Source organism: Perognathus longimembris, chromosome 15 (assembly GCF_023159225.1).
Source record: "Perognathus longimembris pacificus isolate PPM17 chromosome 15, ASM2315922v1, whole genome shotgun sequence".
Lineage (NCBI taxonomy): Eukaryota > Metazoa > Chordata > Mammalia > Rodentia > Heteromyidae > Perognathus > Perognathus longimembris.
The window spans coordinates 50,254,042-50,267,809 of NC_063175.1; the positions used below are offsets into that span (position 1 = coordinate 50,254,042).

At 37.0% G+C, this 13,768-nt stretch overlaps 1 protein-coding gene across 1 annotated transcript in view; it reads left to right on the forward strand.

Annotated features, from left to right (window-relative positions):
* The window catches only part of Phlpp1 (PH domain and leucine rich repeat protein phosphatase 1), a 183,309-nt gene that overhangs the window by 84,275 nt on the left and 85,266 nt on the right, over window positions 1–13,768 (forward strand). The window contains 1 exon segment of the mRNA XM_048363595.1: window positions 5,855–5,980. Coding sequence (XP_048219552.1) covers window positions 5,855–5,980 — 126 coding nt within the window.

The following is a 13,768-nucleotide window of genomic DNA, read 5'->3' on the forward strand; positions in this document are numbered from 1 at the left end:
TGGTAGGCAAGCACTCTAATACTAAGCCACATTCTCAGCCAGTATGTCTTGATTTTTTTTTTGCCAGTCCTGGGGCTTGGACTCAGGGCCTGAGCACTGTCCCTGGCTTCTTTTTGCTCAAGGCTAGCACTCTGCCACTTGAGCCACAGCGCCACTTCTGGCCGCTTTCTGTATATGTGGTGCTGGGGAATTGAACCCAGGGCCTCATGTATACAAGGCAAGCACTCTTGCCACTAGGCCATATCCCAGCCCTTGATTTTTGAATGATATAATCTTTTAATAAATAGGAAAGGAGTAGATGAGAAAACAAGGACATATGGAAAATATATTTTCTATACTACTTTTCCCCCTTGAAATGGATAGGGGAAAGAAGACAGCAGTGTAATAAGAGGAAAAATAAGAAGTCAATTTTTGTTCAAGTTTTAACTTTAATTGGCACTAGGTATGGATAATGAGAATAAGACTGGCTTTGTATTGTAACAAATGTGTTGTTGTTCAACTGCTTTGTAGCAAGCTCATTCTTCATTCCTATATTTAAACTAGTCTCTTCTTGTAAGTAGTCTATATTGGTAGCTGTTGTCAGTACTTCTGAACAGTCTACTCTAAGAGGGCTAGTACTTGATCATCTTCACTATAAATAGGCCAGAGTGGAAGGCACCTTTAGATCTATTTTAGGCTTTCATTTTAAAACCACTGCTTCTTTAAAAAAAAAAATCAGTAGTGTATAAAGGGATTTCAGTTCCACAAGTCAGATTATGAATACAGTGCATGTTAATATTACTCCTTCCGGGGCTGGGAATATGGCCTAGTGGCAAGAGTGCTTGCCTCCTACACATGAAGCTCTGGGTTCGATTCCCCAGCACCACATATATGGAAAACGGCCAGAAGGGGCGCTGTGGCTCAGGTGGCAGAGTGCTAGTCTTGAGCGGGAAGAAGCCAGGGATGGTGCTCAGGCCCTGAGTCCAAGGCCCAGGACTGGCCCAAAAAAAAAAAAAAAAAAAAAAAAAAAATATATATATATATATATATATATATATATATATATATATATATATTACTCCTTCCATTGCTCTCCGTTACTTTCCTCATCCTATCTACATTGCTTCTTTTTTTTTTTTTTAAGGTTTTTATTTTTTCATTGTTATTATAAAGGGGATGTACAGAGAGGTTACAGTTACAGAAGTCAGGTAATGAGTACACTGCTTTTTGGACAATGTCACCCCTTCTCTCTCTCTCCCAGCCCTCATTGCTTCGTAACTCTTACATGAGCATTAAGAATCAGTCACAGTTACTTGTCCCTTCAATGGATTACTGAAAAATCAGTCATCAGTCACTATTTTAAATCATTTTCTTAAATATATATTTTAATGTTTGATGGTATCTTATTCCACCATCAATCTCTTCTCTAAGATGCTAAGTGTTTTTATGGGGAAATGTATCATAACTATCAAATGTGTTCTTAGGGAATGCACTGTGCACACTACCCCCAAAATGCAAAGGTGGGTAACTTACCATCCTAGTTTGTAGTCTCTTGTCTGGAGATGAAAGAAGGAAGACTACAACAATTTTTGCTGAAAGTGAGGTACAGAAAAGAGAAAAGTTCTATAGGAGGTTAATGGAGGGAGGGATTGCATTTGAGGGGGAGATTTTATAATGAAACAAATAGCAATTAATGATAGAACTTGAAGGCTGAAAAGTCTGCTGACAAATAAAGGAGATGGTGAGAAAGATTGTTTGTCGTGTTGAGAGAGGCCAAGACAGGAAAGCATGTGGAATGCTCAGGTAAGGTCAGAAAAATCCAGTTATAATTAGCATTTTCATTCAGCACTGGAGCTCTGTCCTGTTTCCCAGGCCTGTTATTGGATGGACTTCTTCTATTGAGTGAATTGAAAGTTAATAGCTTCCTTTTTTCACTAGCAAACCTTGTAAAACCTGTTTTGCATTATGCCTTTAAAAATAATTGAGTACATTGAAATACTGAGCCTTTAAAACCTGTTGACCCAGTTAGGGAAAGAATAATTCACTTTTTTTGTAACCTGAACTTTCATTAGTGTTTGTTTGTTATTTTTTCCCATTGTTAAAGGAAAACCTTAATAAAAGGAAGAGTGTTTTTTTCGTTTTATAATTTATATATATGGAAGAGCTAGAATTAAGGTAGAGCTACATGGTCAAAACCATAGCAATAATTGCTATGTTATCAAATTCACATATCACTTGAGTTATGGGCAATTCCATTTTCAAATAACAAATGTCATAAAGCTCTCTTAAAATTTAACTGTGAAAAATATTTGTTTAATAAAGTTGTTTTATTTATGGTACAGCTATGCTATAGTTAATTTGACTTGGAATTTAACATAGATTTTTAAATAATGCTTTGTTAAAATACATTTGAATGTGTTTTATAATTGAGCAAATAAACTGAATAACTGTTAAGCCTTCCCAGAGGTCAGTTTGGAATTGTAGTAGTGCCAATGTCTTTATGCCTGTGTTCTCTTTACATCTGTCCTGTTTGTCATAACTCTGGAGGTATCCACTGTCCTAGAATGTGCGGCCATAATTTCAATTCATTTTTTTTTGAAATTAGTGTTTGGACTGTATGAAAATGATTTTTTTCACCCAGTATTGTTTTATAATAAGATTTCATGTTGTTTATGTGGTTTTCATTTCTGTATAATGTTCTACTATATAAACATTCCATAATTTCTATAATTTCTTAATTTTCCTGTTGATGGGTTGCTTCCAAGATTTTGTTGTCATAAACAGTGCTGTTCGCATAATCTTTTGGTGATAATGCCTCCTGGTATGCAAGTATTTTTTTAGGGCAATTGTTGGCAATAGAATTACTGTGCCCAAGGGACATTTGGCAATATGTGGGAGTGCTTTGATGGTCAAAAGATTACAGTTAACATGTCAGTTAATTCAGGCTTAAGTTATGCCATGGTAACAAAAACCTCTCAAATCTTGGTGAGTTGTAATTATTTCTCACTCCACTGTGAACGGGTGGCATTGTGGGGGTGGGTAGATGTTTCCATTTTTATACCTTGTGCAGGGACAAGCCTTATAGAGGCTCCTTGTTTTGTAATTTAACATTTGTTAAATATGGCAGGGGAAGAGGTAAGTAGAGTTTCATTCATTGGCTCTTAGACTGGGATGGAAAAGTGACACATGCCACTCTGCCAACCACTTATCAGCTAGAAGTGGTTACCCCTTTGTAAAAGGTCTAGGAAATGGGGTGAAGTTGTTGTCTGGGAGCACTACTGTTTTTGTTGCAAGAGGTGCTCTTCGCATGAATGGGCGGAGGTTTAGAGGGCAGAATATCACACAAAAGATTACACACCTCCACAGTATACAATGAGAGCATTCAGCCCCAAGTTCTATAGTTATGTCCTTGAGGATGCAGTTCTTGGGTATTTACAATAAAGTGTAGTGAGCTGTGGGGCTGTCTTTATTTTTACAGGGTCATACTTGATTGTTTTATAAGGTTGGTGTGCCATTTTACATTCACCTTATGAGTATTCTTGTTTTTCTGTGTCTTCAGTAGTACTTTATTGAAATGGTAAATATTTTTTTGATGTCAGGAATCTAACTCTGCTCTGTATTTGCTAGGTAGATGCTAACCGTGGACCTGTATCACTAAATGACACATTGGCATGAGTCTGATAACTCTAAAGTTCAGTGAGCACAATTTGGTACTAGATATAGTTATTAAACCATTACCACATTCAAGGGAGCAAACATATCCTTCACCACCTAATATCATTCCCATAGATTCTTTGAAACTATTATGTAGCTAATCTTACATATTCAAATAAGGACAGTATTCTTCTTGTTCTTTTTTTGTCTTGTCTTTTATGTTACAGATTCTTATCAAAGATTTTAAAGCAACTAATGGCTTTATAGTGCTAATACTGTTTAGCTGTCTTTTCTTATCTGAAGTAAATTCAACTTGGTTTTGGTGTACTTTTTTCTTTGTTATTGTTTTCTTTTTTTTCCTTTTAGTCTTGCTGAGATTGTACTCCAGGCCTGTGCTATCTAGGTCACTTGAGCCATATCCCCAGCCCTTTTTGCTTTAGTTTATTTTTCATATAAAATCTAATTTGTTTTTTATATAAAGTCTCATACATTTGTCCGGTGTTAGTATTGGAGTGCAGCAGTCCCACTTCACCTCCAAATGTATCTGGAATTACAGGCATGTGCTACAATTCTTGGTTTGTTTTATAACATGCCAAACTTTTGCCGTGACTGGCCTTAAACCATAATGTTCCTGGTTCTGCCTCTGGACTAGCTGGGATTACAGGTGCATGTCAGCAGCCCTAGCCCATTACTACATTCTACATTACTACACATTATAGCAAGTTTCATCTGATAAATTTTTATAACTGATGTTGCTTCTAATTTTTCTTTCTGTTGATCTTCTGATGTGGTTTTGGTTATACTGGCCTGGGTTAGGGTTTTTGTTTTTTAAAAAATTTTTGTTTGGTGAATGTTTACACAAATTTGGAATGATGTTTTTCTTGAAACTGGTAAAACTCACCCTGTAAAATTGAATAGGCCTGATTGTTTTTGTGAAAGAAAATTTTGGTACTAATAAATTTTTAAAAAGGGATTATAGGGCCATTTAAGTCTTCTTCCCCTTGGTTTATTGTTGGTTAAAAAAGAAAAAAAAATCCACAAAATGTTTTATAATCTTGAGTGACTCTGTAGCCATGTTCTTGTTTTTGTTGTTAGTATCATTTATGTGTCTTTATTTTTTTGAAACTACCTGCCAGAAAATATACTAGGCTTTTTATTTTTTAGAGAGTCTGTATTTGGTTTATGGTCTCCATGTATGTTCATGTGTCATGGCAGCCATTTATGTGTTTATAAATATCACTTTCATTCAGTCCTGGATTTATTCATTTTTTGGCTTTGACCCCCTCCCTAATTCTAAAGACCCATAATAAGCATATTAATTTCTGATTTCATTTCCAATGTGAATATTTAGAATGTCCAAATTTCCCTTTGTTTCTGCTTTTGTAGTATTCCACATACTTGGTTGTGTAATATTCAATGATTGTTTAGTTTTAAGAATTTTTATAATTTGTTTTAGGTTATAATTTTTTTAACCTGTGATATGTTTGGAACTGTAGTATATTATTTGGAGATGTTATTAATTTTCTAAGCATATATGGACTTTTTTTTTTTTTTTGGTCAGTCTGGGCCTTGAACTCTGGGCCTGGGAGCTGTCCCTGAGCTCTTCAGCTCAAGGTTAGCTCTCTACCACTTGGAACCATAGTTCCACTTCCATATATGGACTTTTAAATGATTGATTTCTAACTTTTGGTTTGAGATCGTAGTCTGTGATAATGACCATCTTATATCATGTTACTTTATTGTTTAGCTATTTCCTCCTGGTAGTGGAAATTTGGTTATTTTGACTATAGTAGTACACTGTTAGAATTTGAAAGTTCTTGTGGGAGGATTTATTTCGCGTTAATCTTATTTTCCCACTAAAGTTTTAAAAACTTTAAAAAGAAGTAAGTGTCATAAGTAAATATCTTCCTAAGGAGGAAGAAAGAGCCCTAAAGTTTTATTGTGATGGTATGGAGAAATAAGAAGTCTGTACCACTTTTAAACAGGAAGAAAAGATTTCACTACAGTGGGAAAATCTAATGAAGATAAAACTTCCCTCCCCCTACTTTTCTGTTTCCTTGTAACTCACATTGGTTGGTCAGCTGCAGGAACTTAGCTGTTTGTAAGTCAAAAGAGGACCTAAGGGAGAAAGGTACAGATATTTGTGTGCTTACTGGTCTAAGGTGTGGTTTGGGAAATAAGTTCTGCTATCTTACTTGTTTTTGCCTCTTTGTTTTTATAGGTAGAAGAAGTGAAGAAGCACCAGCACTGTTTAGCATTTAGCTCCTCTGGACCTCAAAGCCAGACTTACTACATTTGCTTTGATACTTTCACTGAGTATTTAAGGTGGCTGAGACAAGTCTCCAAGGTAAGCAGCACTCACCTGTGAATCAAGTTTTCTCCTGTTTCACCCGTAGCTATATACAAAACACATCTATATATACTTTGTTTTTCCCAGATACAACCAATGGTTAGGAAATTTTAGTTCTTTTAAACAGTAATTGAAAAAAAACTTACTAAAATTGATTTTATTTAGTCCTTTCACTTAAATTGAGTGGGTAGACTGCTACATCTATAGATAAAAACTTGAGACTAACAGTATATAAGGGACTATCCCAGGGTAGAACCCAAGCCCACAGAATACCCAGAGAATTGTTACAAAATTCCCACTTCTTACTATATTTTCCTGTAGTCTAATCCTTTGCCATGTCCCTTTTAAGCCTTTATTGTACCACTTGAGAGATTTAGTGTTTTCATCTTATTTTGACCATTTCGTATTCCCCTGATTATATGAGCCTATCATGTCCCATTAAATAATGTACCTTTGTGTGTGTAGTAGAAACCAGAGCAACATTATAAATATGATGGTAAATGCTGATTTTTTTTTTTAAAGTACTGTGTGAGAAAGATGTTCTGCATGTCATGTGATGGAGTGACCACTGCTCTAGTGCTTTGGTTTTGGATATGCTTTTGAAAGGATGCAACCTCTAGGACCATTATGACACAATTTACTTTCATGTTTTTGAATTTAGAGTCCAGTTTGTTATTCAAGTTCAGTATGAGTCATATTTGTTGTGTGATATAATTACTTGCCAATAAATGAGTTAAGAAAGTAACTTTGTAAAATATTTAACAGAAAGCTAGAACATGTCTAAGAAAGCCTTTTTGCTACATTTGAATTATCAGGTTAAAAACTGTTAACATTTGTTCCCTCACCTGGAGAAGGCAGTGGGTAGGGTTTTAATTGATTGCGCTTAGAAGATTCTAACCTAATAGGCAAGTGGAAGCTCTGTCTGTGTAATTCAGCACCCCTACAGGTGAGAATGTGAAAGGCAACAATATTCCTTCAGACTTTAATGAGGGATTAATGTGACAGATCAGTACACTGTCTAGTTTTACATTTACTTTGTGGTTGCAAATATGACACAAATATTAAATAATATGCTTTTTATATCTAAGTGACTGGTTGTGCCTTTTATTGTGCTGTTATATGTATCATAAATAAGCAGGAACTCAATTGCTGACACTGCTTTAATTGAAGTGTAGCAAATTGCTACACGGAGACAGTGAATTTTAAAAAAGTATCTTCTTATTTAGATATTTCGGAATAATTTTTTTAATTTGTAGGAAAGTTCCATAGTGTAGTTTCCATATGCTCCACATTCAGTTTCCTAAACATATTGTCCGGAAATTTGTCAAAACGAAGACACAGGCCTTTCTAGTGCATTCCTCTGGACTCTGTTGCAGGCTTCCTTTGTGTTCTGCTAGTTGTTCCATAGTCCCCTTTTGGCTCCAGTTTCTAATTCAAGCTACTATGTTGCACCTGGTCATTGTGTCTCCCTTGTGTCCAGTGATCTGTGACAGGTTTTCAGTCTTTCTGTTTTTTATGTTCATGACATTTTTCAGGAAAACTGGTGAGGTGTTTTATAGAATGTCCAATGAGGGGACATGCTGACCTTTCAGATCAAATGCAGAGTAATGCATTTTAGAGCAGTTGTCAGCTGCTTCACATTCTTTCTGAAGTTAAGTTAGAGGTATGGGTTTTTAAGCATGAATAAAGATGTAAGAAAGAATATTCATAAATGAACAAGCATACTACAGCAGATTATTTGAAACACATACTCATAGTTTTGTATGTTAAACATGCACATAGTTGCTAACTTACTGTTCTTAATCTGTCGGACATTTACCAACCACCTTCTATGAGTCAAGATTGGGTTTTATTTCCCTAGGAAATAAGCAAGTGAAAAACAAGTTCCATCCCCCCTCACTAGCGGGGAGAGATAAATGATTAGTTAGTAAACAGACAAGAAATAAAATAGCAAGTAATCATAATGTATAGGGTGATAGAACAATGAGGGCAACACGCTACATCTTTCTCTGAGGAGAAGACATTTAAGTGAAACTTGGGTGAAGGTTGAATGTGATTTATTTGGAGATATGGTAAGGCAAGTTTTCCAGAAAGAGGCAAAGCAAGGAAGGCCCTAAGATAGCAATGGCCAGAGAGTTACCGGGTAGAAAATCAAGGTAGTCAGGGGTCTGCTGTTACAGAACAAAGTAAAACGTTTGATTTTATTGTTAATATTATGGCATACCATGAAAAGAGCTTGCTTGCTCAGTTGTATAATCTGACATTTATGATAACTAGATTGTAGAGAACAAGAATATAACCAGCATGACCTGGCTCTTCAGAGTTCTTATGGCTCATCCAGGCATGGAGTGAGAGGTTTTCAGTGCAGGTGAATAGATAGGATAAATTAAGTTGGCACCATTACTGATATATTACTGTATTACACATAGAACAAAAAGGAAAGGAAGAAATGAAGAATAAATAGCTTCTAGATTTTACTTTGAATTATTGGCTAGATTGCAGCCTCAGTTAAAAGCCATAGGACTAATTTAAACTAGCAAAATATAGTTTGGGACTTTTGAAGGCTTTTGTTCCAAAAGAGAGTAGAAAGACAAAGTATAAGAAAGTCCTTCCCCTCCCCTCCCCTCCTCTCCCTTCCCTTGTCTTTCTTCCTCCCTCCCTCCCTTTCTCTCTTTCCTCCCTTCCTTCCCTCCCTCCCCTTCCTTTCTCTCCTTCCTCTCTTCCTTCCCTCCCCCCTTCCTTTCTCTCCTCCCTTCCTTCCCTTCCTCCCTGCCTTCCTCTCTTTGCTCCCTTTAGCACCCTCAGGTGGTACTGGCATTTATACTCAGGGCCTGCATCTACTTGGCAGGTGCTCTACCACTTGAGTCACGTCCCCAACCCTTTTTTCTTTCATTATTTTCAAATTAAAAAAATCTCACTTTTTTCCCAGATGCTCCTGGATGACAATCTTTCTATTCGTGCTTCCTGCATAAGTGAGGTGACAGGTGCATACCACCATACCCAGCTTTTTATTGGGTGAAATGAAGATCTAATGAACTTTTTGCCTAGGGTGAATGAACCGTGATCTTCCTGATGTCTGTCCCCTGAGTAACTAAGATTATAGGTGTGAGCCATAGCACCCAGGCAGAACTATTAAATGAAATGTCAAAACACTAACTCCTGTTACTGGTGATTGTAAATGTCAAATGTTGGCTTGGTTAATACTGTTTCTTATTTCTGATTGGCTAATGTGTCATTTCTTTGCTGTAGCAGTGCATCTATCAGGAGCCTCACACTTTGACTACTCCATAAATGATGAATAGATTAAGACATCAGACTTTGTAATAATCAACCTTGATGGCCAATTTGATTGCATTAGGAAATGCTTAGAAGATTAGTAAAGCACACTTGAGAATGTGTCCTGTGAGGGTGTTAACAGAGGATTAGATCATGAGGGGTCTAATCTAGTCAGTGGATCAATCCTTTAATGGATTCATAATGTAATGAAGCATTGAGAAGTGGTGATAGATAGGACCTGGGTGGAGCAAAGAGGTAACGGGTTGTGATATCAGGGTCTCTTTCTTGTTCTGTCCCTTCCTATATCTCTCTTCTGCCTTGTGGCCCCGATGATATGAACTGCTGTTCTCTGCCATGCCTTCCCTGGAAAGATGGACTGAAATCTCTAAAATAGTGAGCCTAAATAAATTATAATTCCTCTAAGTTATTTCTGTCAGTTGTTTGGTCTCAGGGATGATACAGACCTATGGGGGGGGGGAGAGAAAGAGAGAGAGAGAGAGAGAGAGAGATTCCTCATCTATCACAGGACTTGCCTTCCAGAGACCTCCGTGGTAGGTGAAAGTCTGCAAAGTAGCGATAAGTAAACCGTCATTTAGCCATATAGCATGGGAGGACTAACACTCTTACCTCAAGTATTTTCATCTATCATGAGGGTCTCAGGAACATTATTACCATCATGGTAATAATGAGGGAGGTAATAACGAGATGAGGGATTACTGTATTGAAGACGAGGATAGATGGGAACATGGGGGTGGCAGGATGGGGAAGAGGATGCTTCTCTTAGATTCTCTTTCCACTGATTATTGATTATATCTCCAATAGAGAGAAAATGTCATATCTTCATCTAGACACCAAATTCACACCCATATACATACATAGGAATGTGGACATTTACAGAACACATTTTGTACTTACACCAAGTAGGAGTGTTTAGGAGAGAGGGAAGACTTTGATTTAATTACCTTACAATTTAAGCTTTTTCATCTGATAAAGGAAATAATATTTACCTCTAAGGGCTTATATAGAATATGCATGTTATGGACTACACTGGCATATAGTAAGTATTAGATGGGTAGGGTCTGTGTATTTGTGAATGGCAGAAGAAATAAATGTGTCTCATTCCTGTCTTTTATCAGTAATTGGTCACAGGTAGTTTTTCTTGACTCCCTTCCCTCCCTTCCCTCCCTTCCTTCCTTTCCTCCCTCCCTACTTTCCTCCCTCATTCCCTTCCTTTAGGTGCCAATCCTGAGGTTTGAACCAGGGCCTATGTGCTGTCTCTGAGGTTTTGTTCAAGTTTTACTCTGCCACTTGAGCCACAGCTCCACTTCCAGCTTTTTTCTCCCCTTTTTTGGTGGTTAAGTGGAGATGAGAGTCTCACAGACTCTCCCTTCCCTGGATGACTTTGAATCTCAATCTTAAGAGCTCAGCCTCTGAGCTATTGATAGCTACTATTACAGGTGCGAGCCACCTGTGACTTCATTTATATGGCTATTTTCAGCAGATACGAGTACACTTAAAAGAGTACTTATTTATCTGGACAGGGTACATTCTGTTTTATTATATTGCATAGCAGCCCTTTAAGGAAATTAGTAGATTTTTCTCCTGCAAAGACAGGGGTAGAGGAGAAGAGTGAAAACATTTTAAAATGTTTTATAAAAATGTTAAAATTTAAATACATTGTCTTCCCTTAATCTTAAAAACTATATAGGATTTCAAGAACTTTCCTAAATGACTAGGGTATGTTTAGATTTTAGTGGTAGACCACTTGCCTAAATGTGTGAAGTCCTATATTAGATCCCTAGCACGATGAAAAGAAAATCTAGAAGTTATGATAACTAATCAAAGGACAAATAAAACTGAGAATAGTGGTATATGTCTGTAATTCCAGTACTGATTATGAGGCAGAAGAATGAAGCAGCATGTCTTTAAAAGATAAAAAGGCAAAAGAGCTATAAATGACTAACTGAAAAGATTAGAAAAAAAATGAATGAAGGAATTCCTCATCTGGGTAGGAATCAAATATAAAATGTGGCTACATCCCTATTTAAACTCCTATATTGAGGATAATCTTATGCTAGTAAGATTATTATCTTGCCTTAAGCTTATTTTGCTTTAACCCAGCACCAAGAGTTAGGTTGGGGCTGCCAAACAGTGGGTGAAAATGTCACTGTGCTTCAGAATATATGCCTGCAGTGATTTGGAGTAGATATAGCTGAATATTGTAAGCCCTTTCTACTTTTAGCATCTGATTGTCATCTACTTTTACTCATATGTAGGTATAAGGAAGTTCTACAGTTTAATCATACTTAAGGTTACTATGGAAACTAACTTTTTCTTTACCCCATATTGAGAAACAAAACATTCAAAGAATTTTTACATCCTGATGTTTTCAATAAGGATTCATCCTGATGAGGATCTAAAAGAAAATCAAATCAGCAACAGAAGGAAAAATCCTGAGTTTGGGCTGGGAATGTGGCCTAGTGGCATGCATGAAGCCCTGGGTTTGATTCCTCAGCACCACATATACAGAAAAAGCTGAAAGTGGCGCTGTGACTCAAGTGGTACAGTGCTAGCCTTGAGCAAAAAGAAGCCAGGGACAGTGCTCAGACCCTGAGTTCAAGCCCCAGACTGGCAGAAAAAGAAAGAAAGATCCCGAGTTTTTGATTTTTAATGACCATCACCACTCCATTGATAGTAAGAATGCACGAAGGATAAAACTCCATTTACTTTTAAGTCAAAATTATTGAGTTAAATAAGTAATTAAAAAGCAAGTTCTTTATTTTCAGCTTATGCTTCTGGATTTTAGCTACAAAAGTCTTATTTAATTTGGTTTTTGGAAAATTAAAAAGATTATTAATTAGATAGGTTTTAATGAAATAAGCTAATTTTTAAAGCTAAATTTTAGTACTTAACGTTGCTTGCCAAAATAATACCCAAGGCAGCCCTTAAGAGGTTTTATGGTGGGGTGGGTGTGCTCGCGGTACAGCCTGGGGAGGATCTCCTTTGGGACAATTACAGAATTAGATTTGAAGTCATCCCTAAAATATGAGTGAGTAACATGTTTTAAAATTTAGTAAGCAACTCTGTGTGAAGTGTAAAAAAAGAGTTATTTGTTCAACAGACATGTATCCACCACGTTTTGCCAGTGGTTGGAGAGGCAGTTATGTAAAAAGGCTAAGAGTTGAAGGGAGAACAGGAATTGCAGAGAATCTGTTAATGGGGTACCATTATGGAAATGCTGACCTAGATTTCCACCTTTATGGCCTGCTTTTTAGAGAGTCTTTGCTTTAGACACTGTTGATTGATCCTGTGACTTCTTTTCAAATGTAGTCTTTGATGTGCTTCTTTTATGTTACAGTCTTACTTCTATGACATTGAATTAATCTCACTTTAAAAAAATCTATTTCTTTAATTCACAGTTTAAAAATGGATTCAGGCTGGGTGTACTGGTGGCTCGCACCTGTAATCCTAGCTACTCAGGAGGCTGAGCTATTAGGATCATGGTTCGTAGCAAGCCCAGGCCAGAAAGTACATGAGACTTGTATCTCCAATAAGCTATTTAAAAAGCCAGAACTGGCACTGTGGCTCAAGTAGTAGAGTGCTAGCCTTGAGCACAAAGAGGCTCAGGAAAAAGTGGCCAAGCCCTGAGTTCAAACCTCAGGACCAGCAGAAAAAAAGGATTCAGATCTGCTGACTTAATGTTGTGGATATTGTTTATTCTTCTTAACTTTGTGTGTGTGTGTGTGTGTGTGTGTGTGTGTGTGTGTGTGTGTATACACACACATGCACACGTGCCAGTAATGGAACTTGAACTCGTGGCTTCTTACTCTCTCTTGGCTTTTTTACTCAAGGCTGGCACTCTACCTATCACTTGAGCCACACTCTACTTCTGGCTTTTTGGTGGTTAATTGAGACAAGAGTCTCATAAACTTCTCCGGCTGGCTTCAAACCTTGCATTCTCACATTTTAGGATTTCAGGCATGAGCATCTGGCACCTGGCTATTTTTTTTGAGATAAAGAGTTTAGTTACATAATTTTGACCTCGCCCCCACAGTTGTCCACTCATGGTCAGTGGTGTTCTGCCTATATGCATTTCATCTCTCTGTATCTTCATGACGCAGCAGACCTAAGATCTATGTATTATACGTGTGTGTGTATGTGTGTGTATGTGTGTGCGTAACTAGACCACAAGAACTCATCTTAAATAAGACCAGACTTACAAGATAAGACCACAATAGTATCATCTGTGTTTTTCTTTTCTTCTTTTAAAGAACGCCCACATCTTCAGTTCATGTTGCAGATATTAGAAAGGTTATTGAAGTTTCTTAATCTTGAAATAGTGTTGTAACACATGATACCAAAGAGAATATACAGAAATTGTAGAAAGGACATTATTATTAAGTTGCTCTAACTTATTTAGAGAACTGGTTTTTGACAGTAGGAAGGTCCTTGAGCTTGCTAGGCAGGAGCCACGTATCCTAGGCCTTTTTGCTTTTCAGTTTAGTTTTC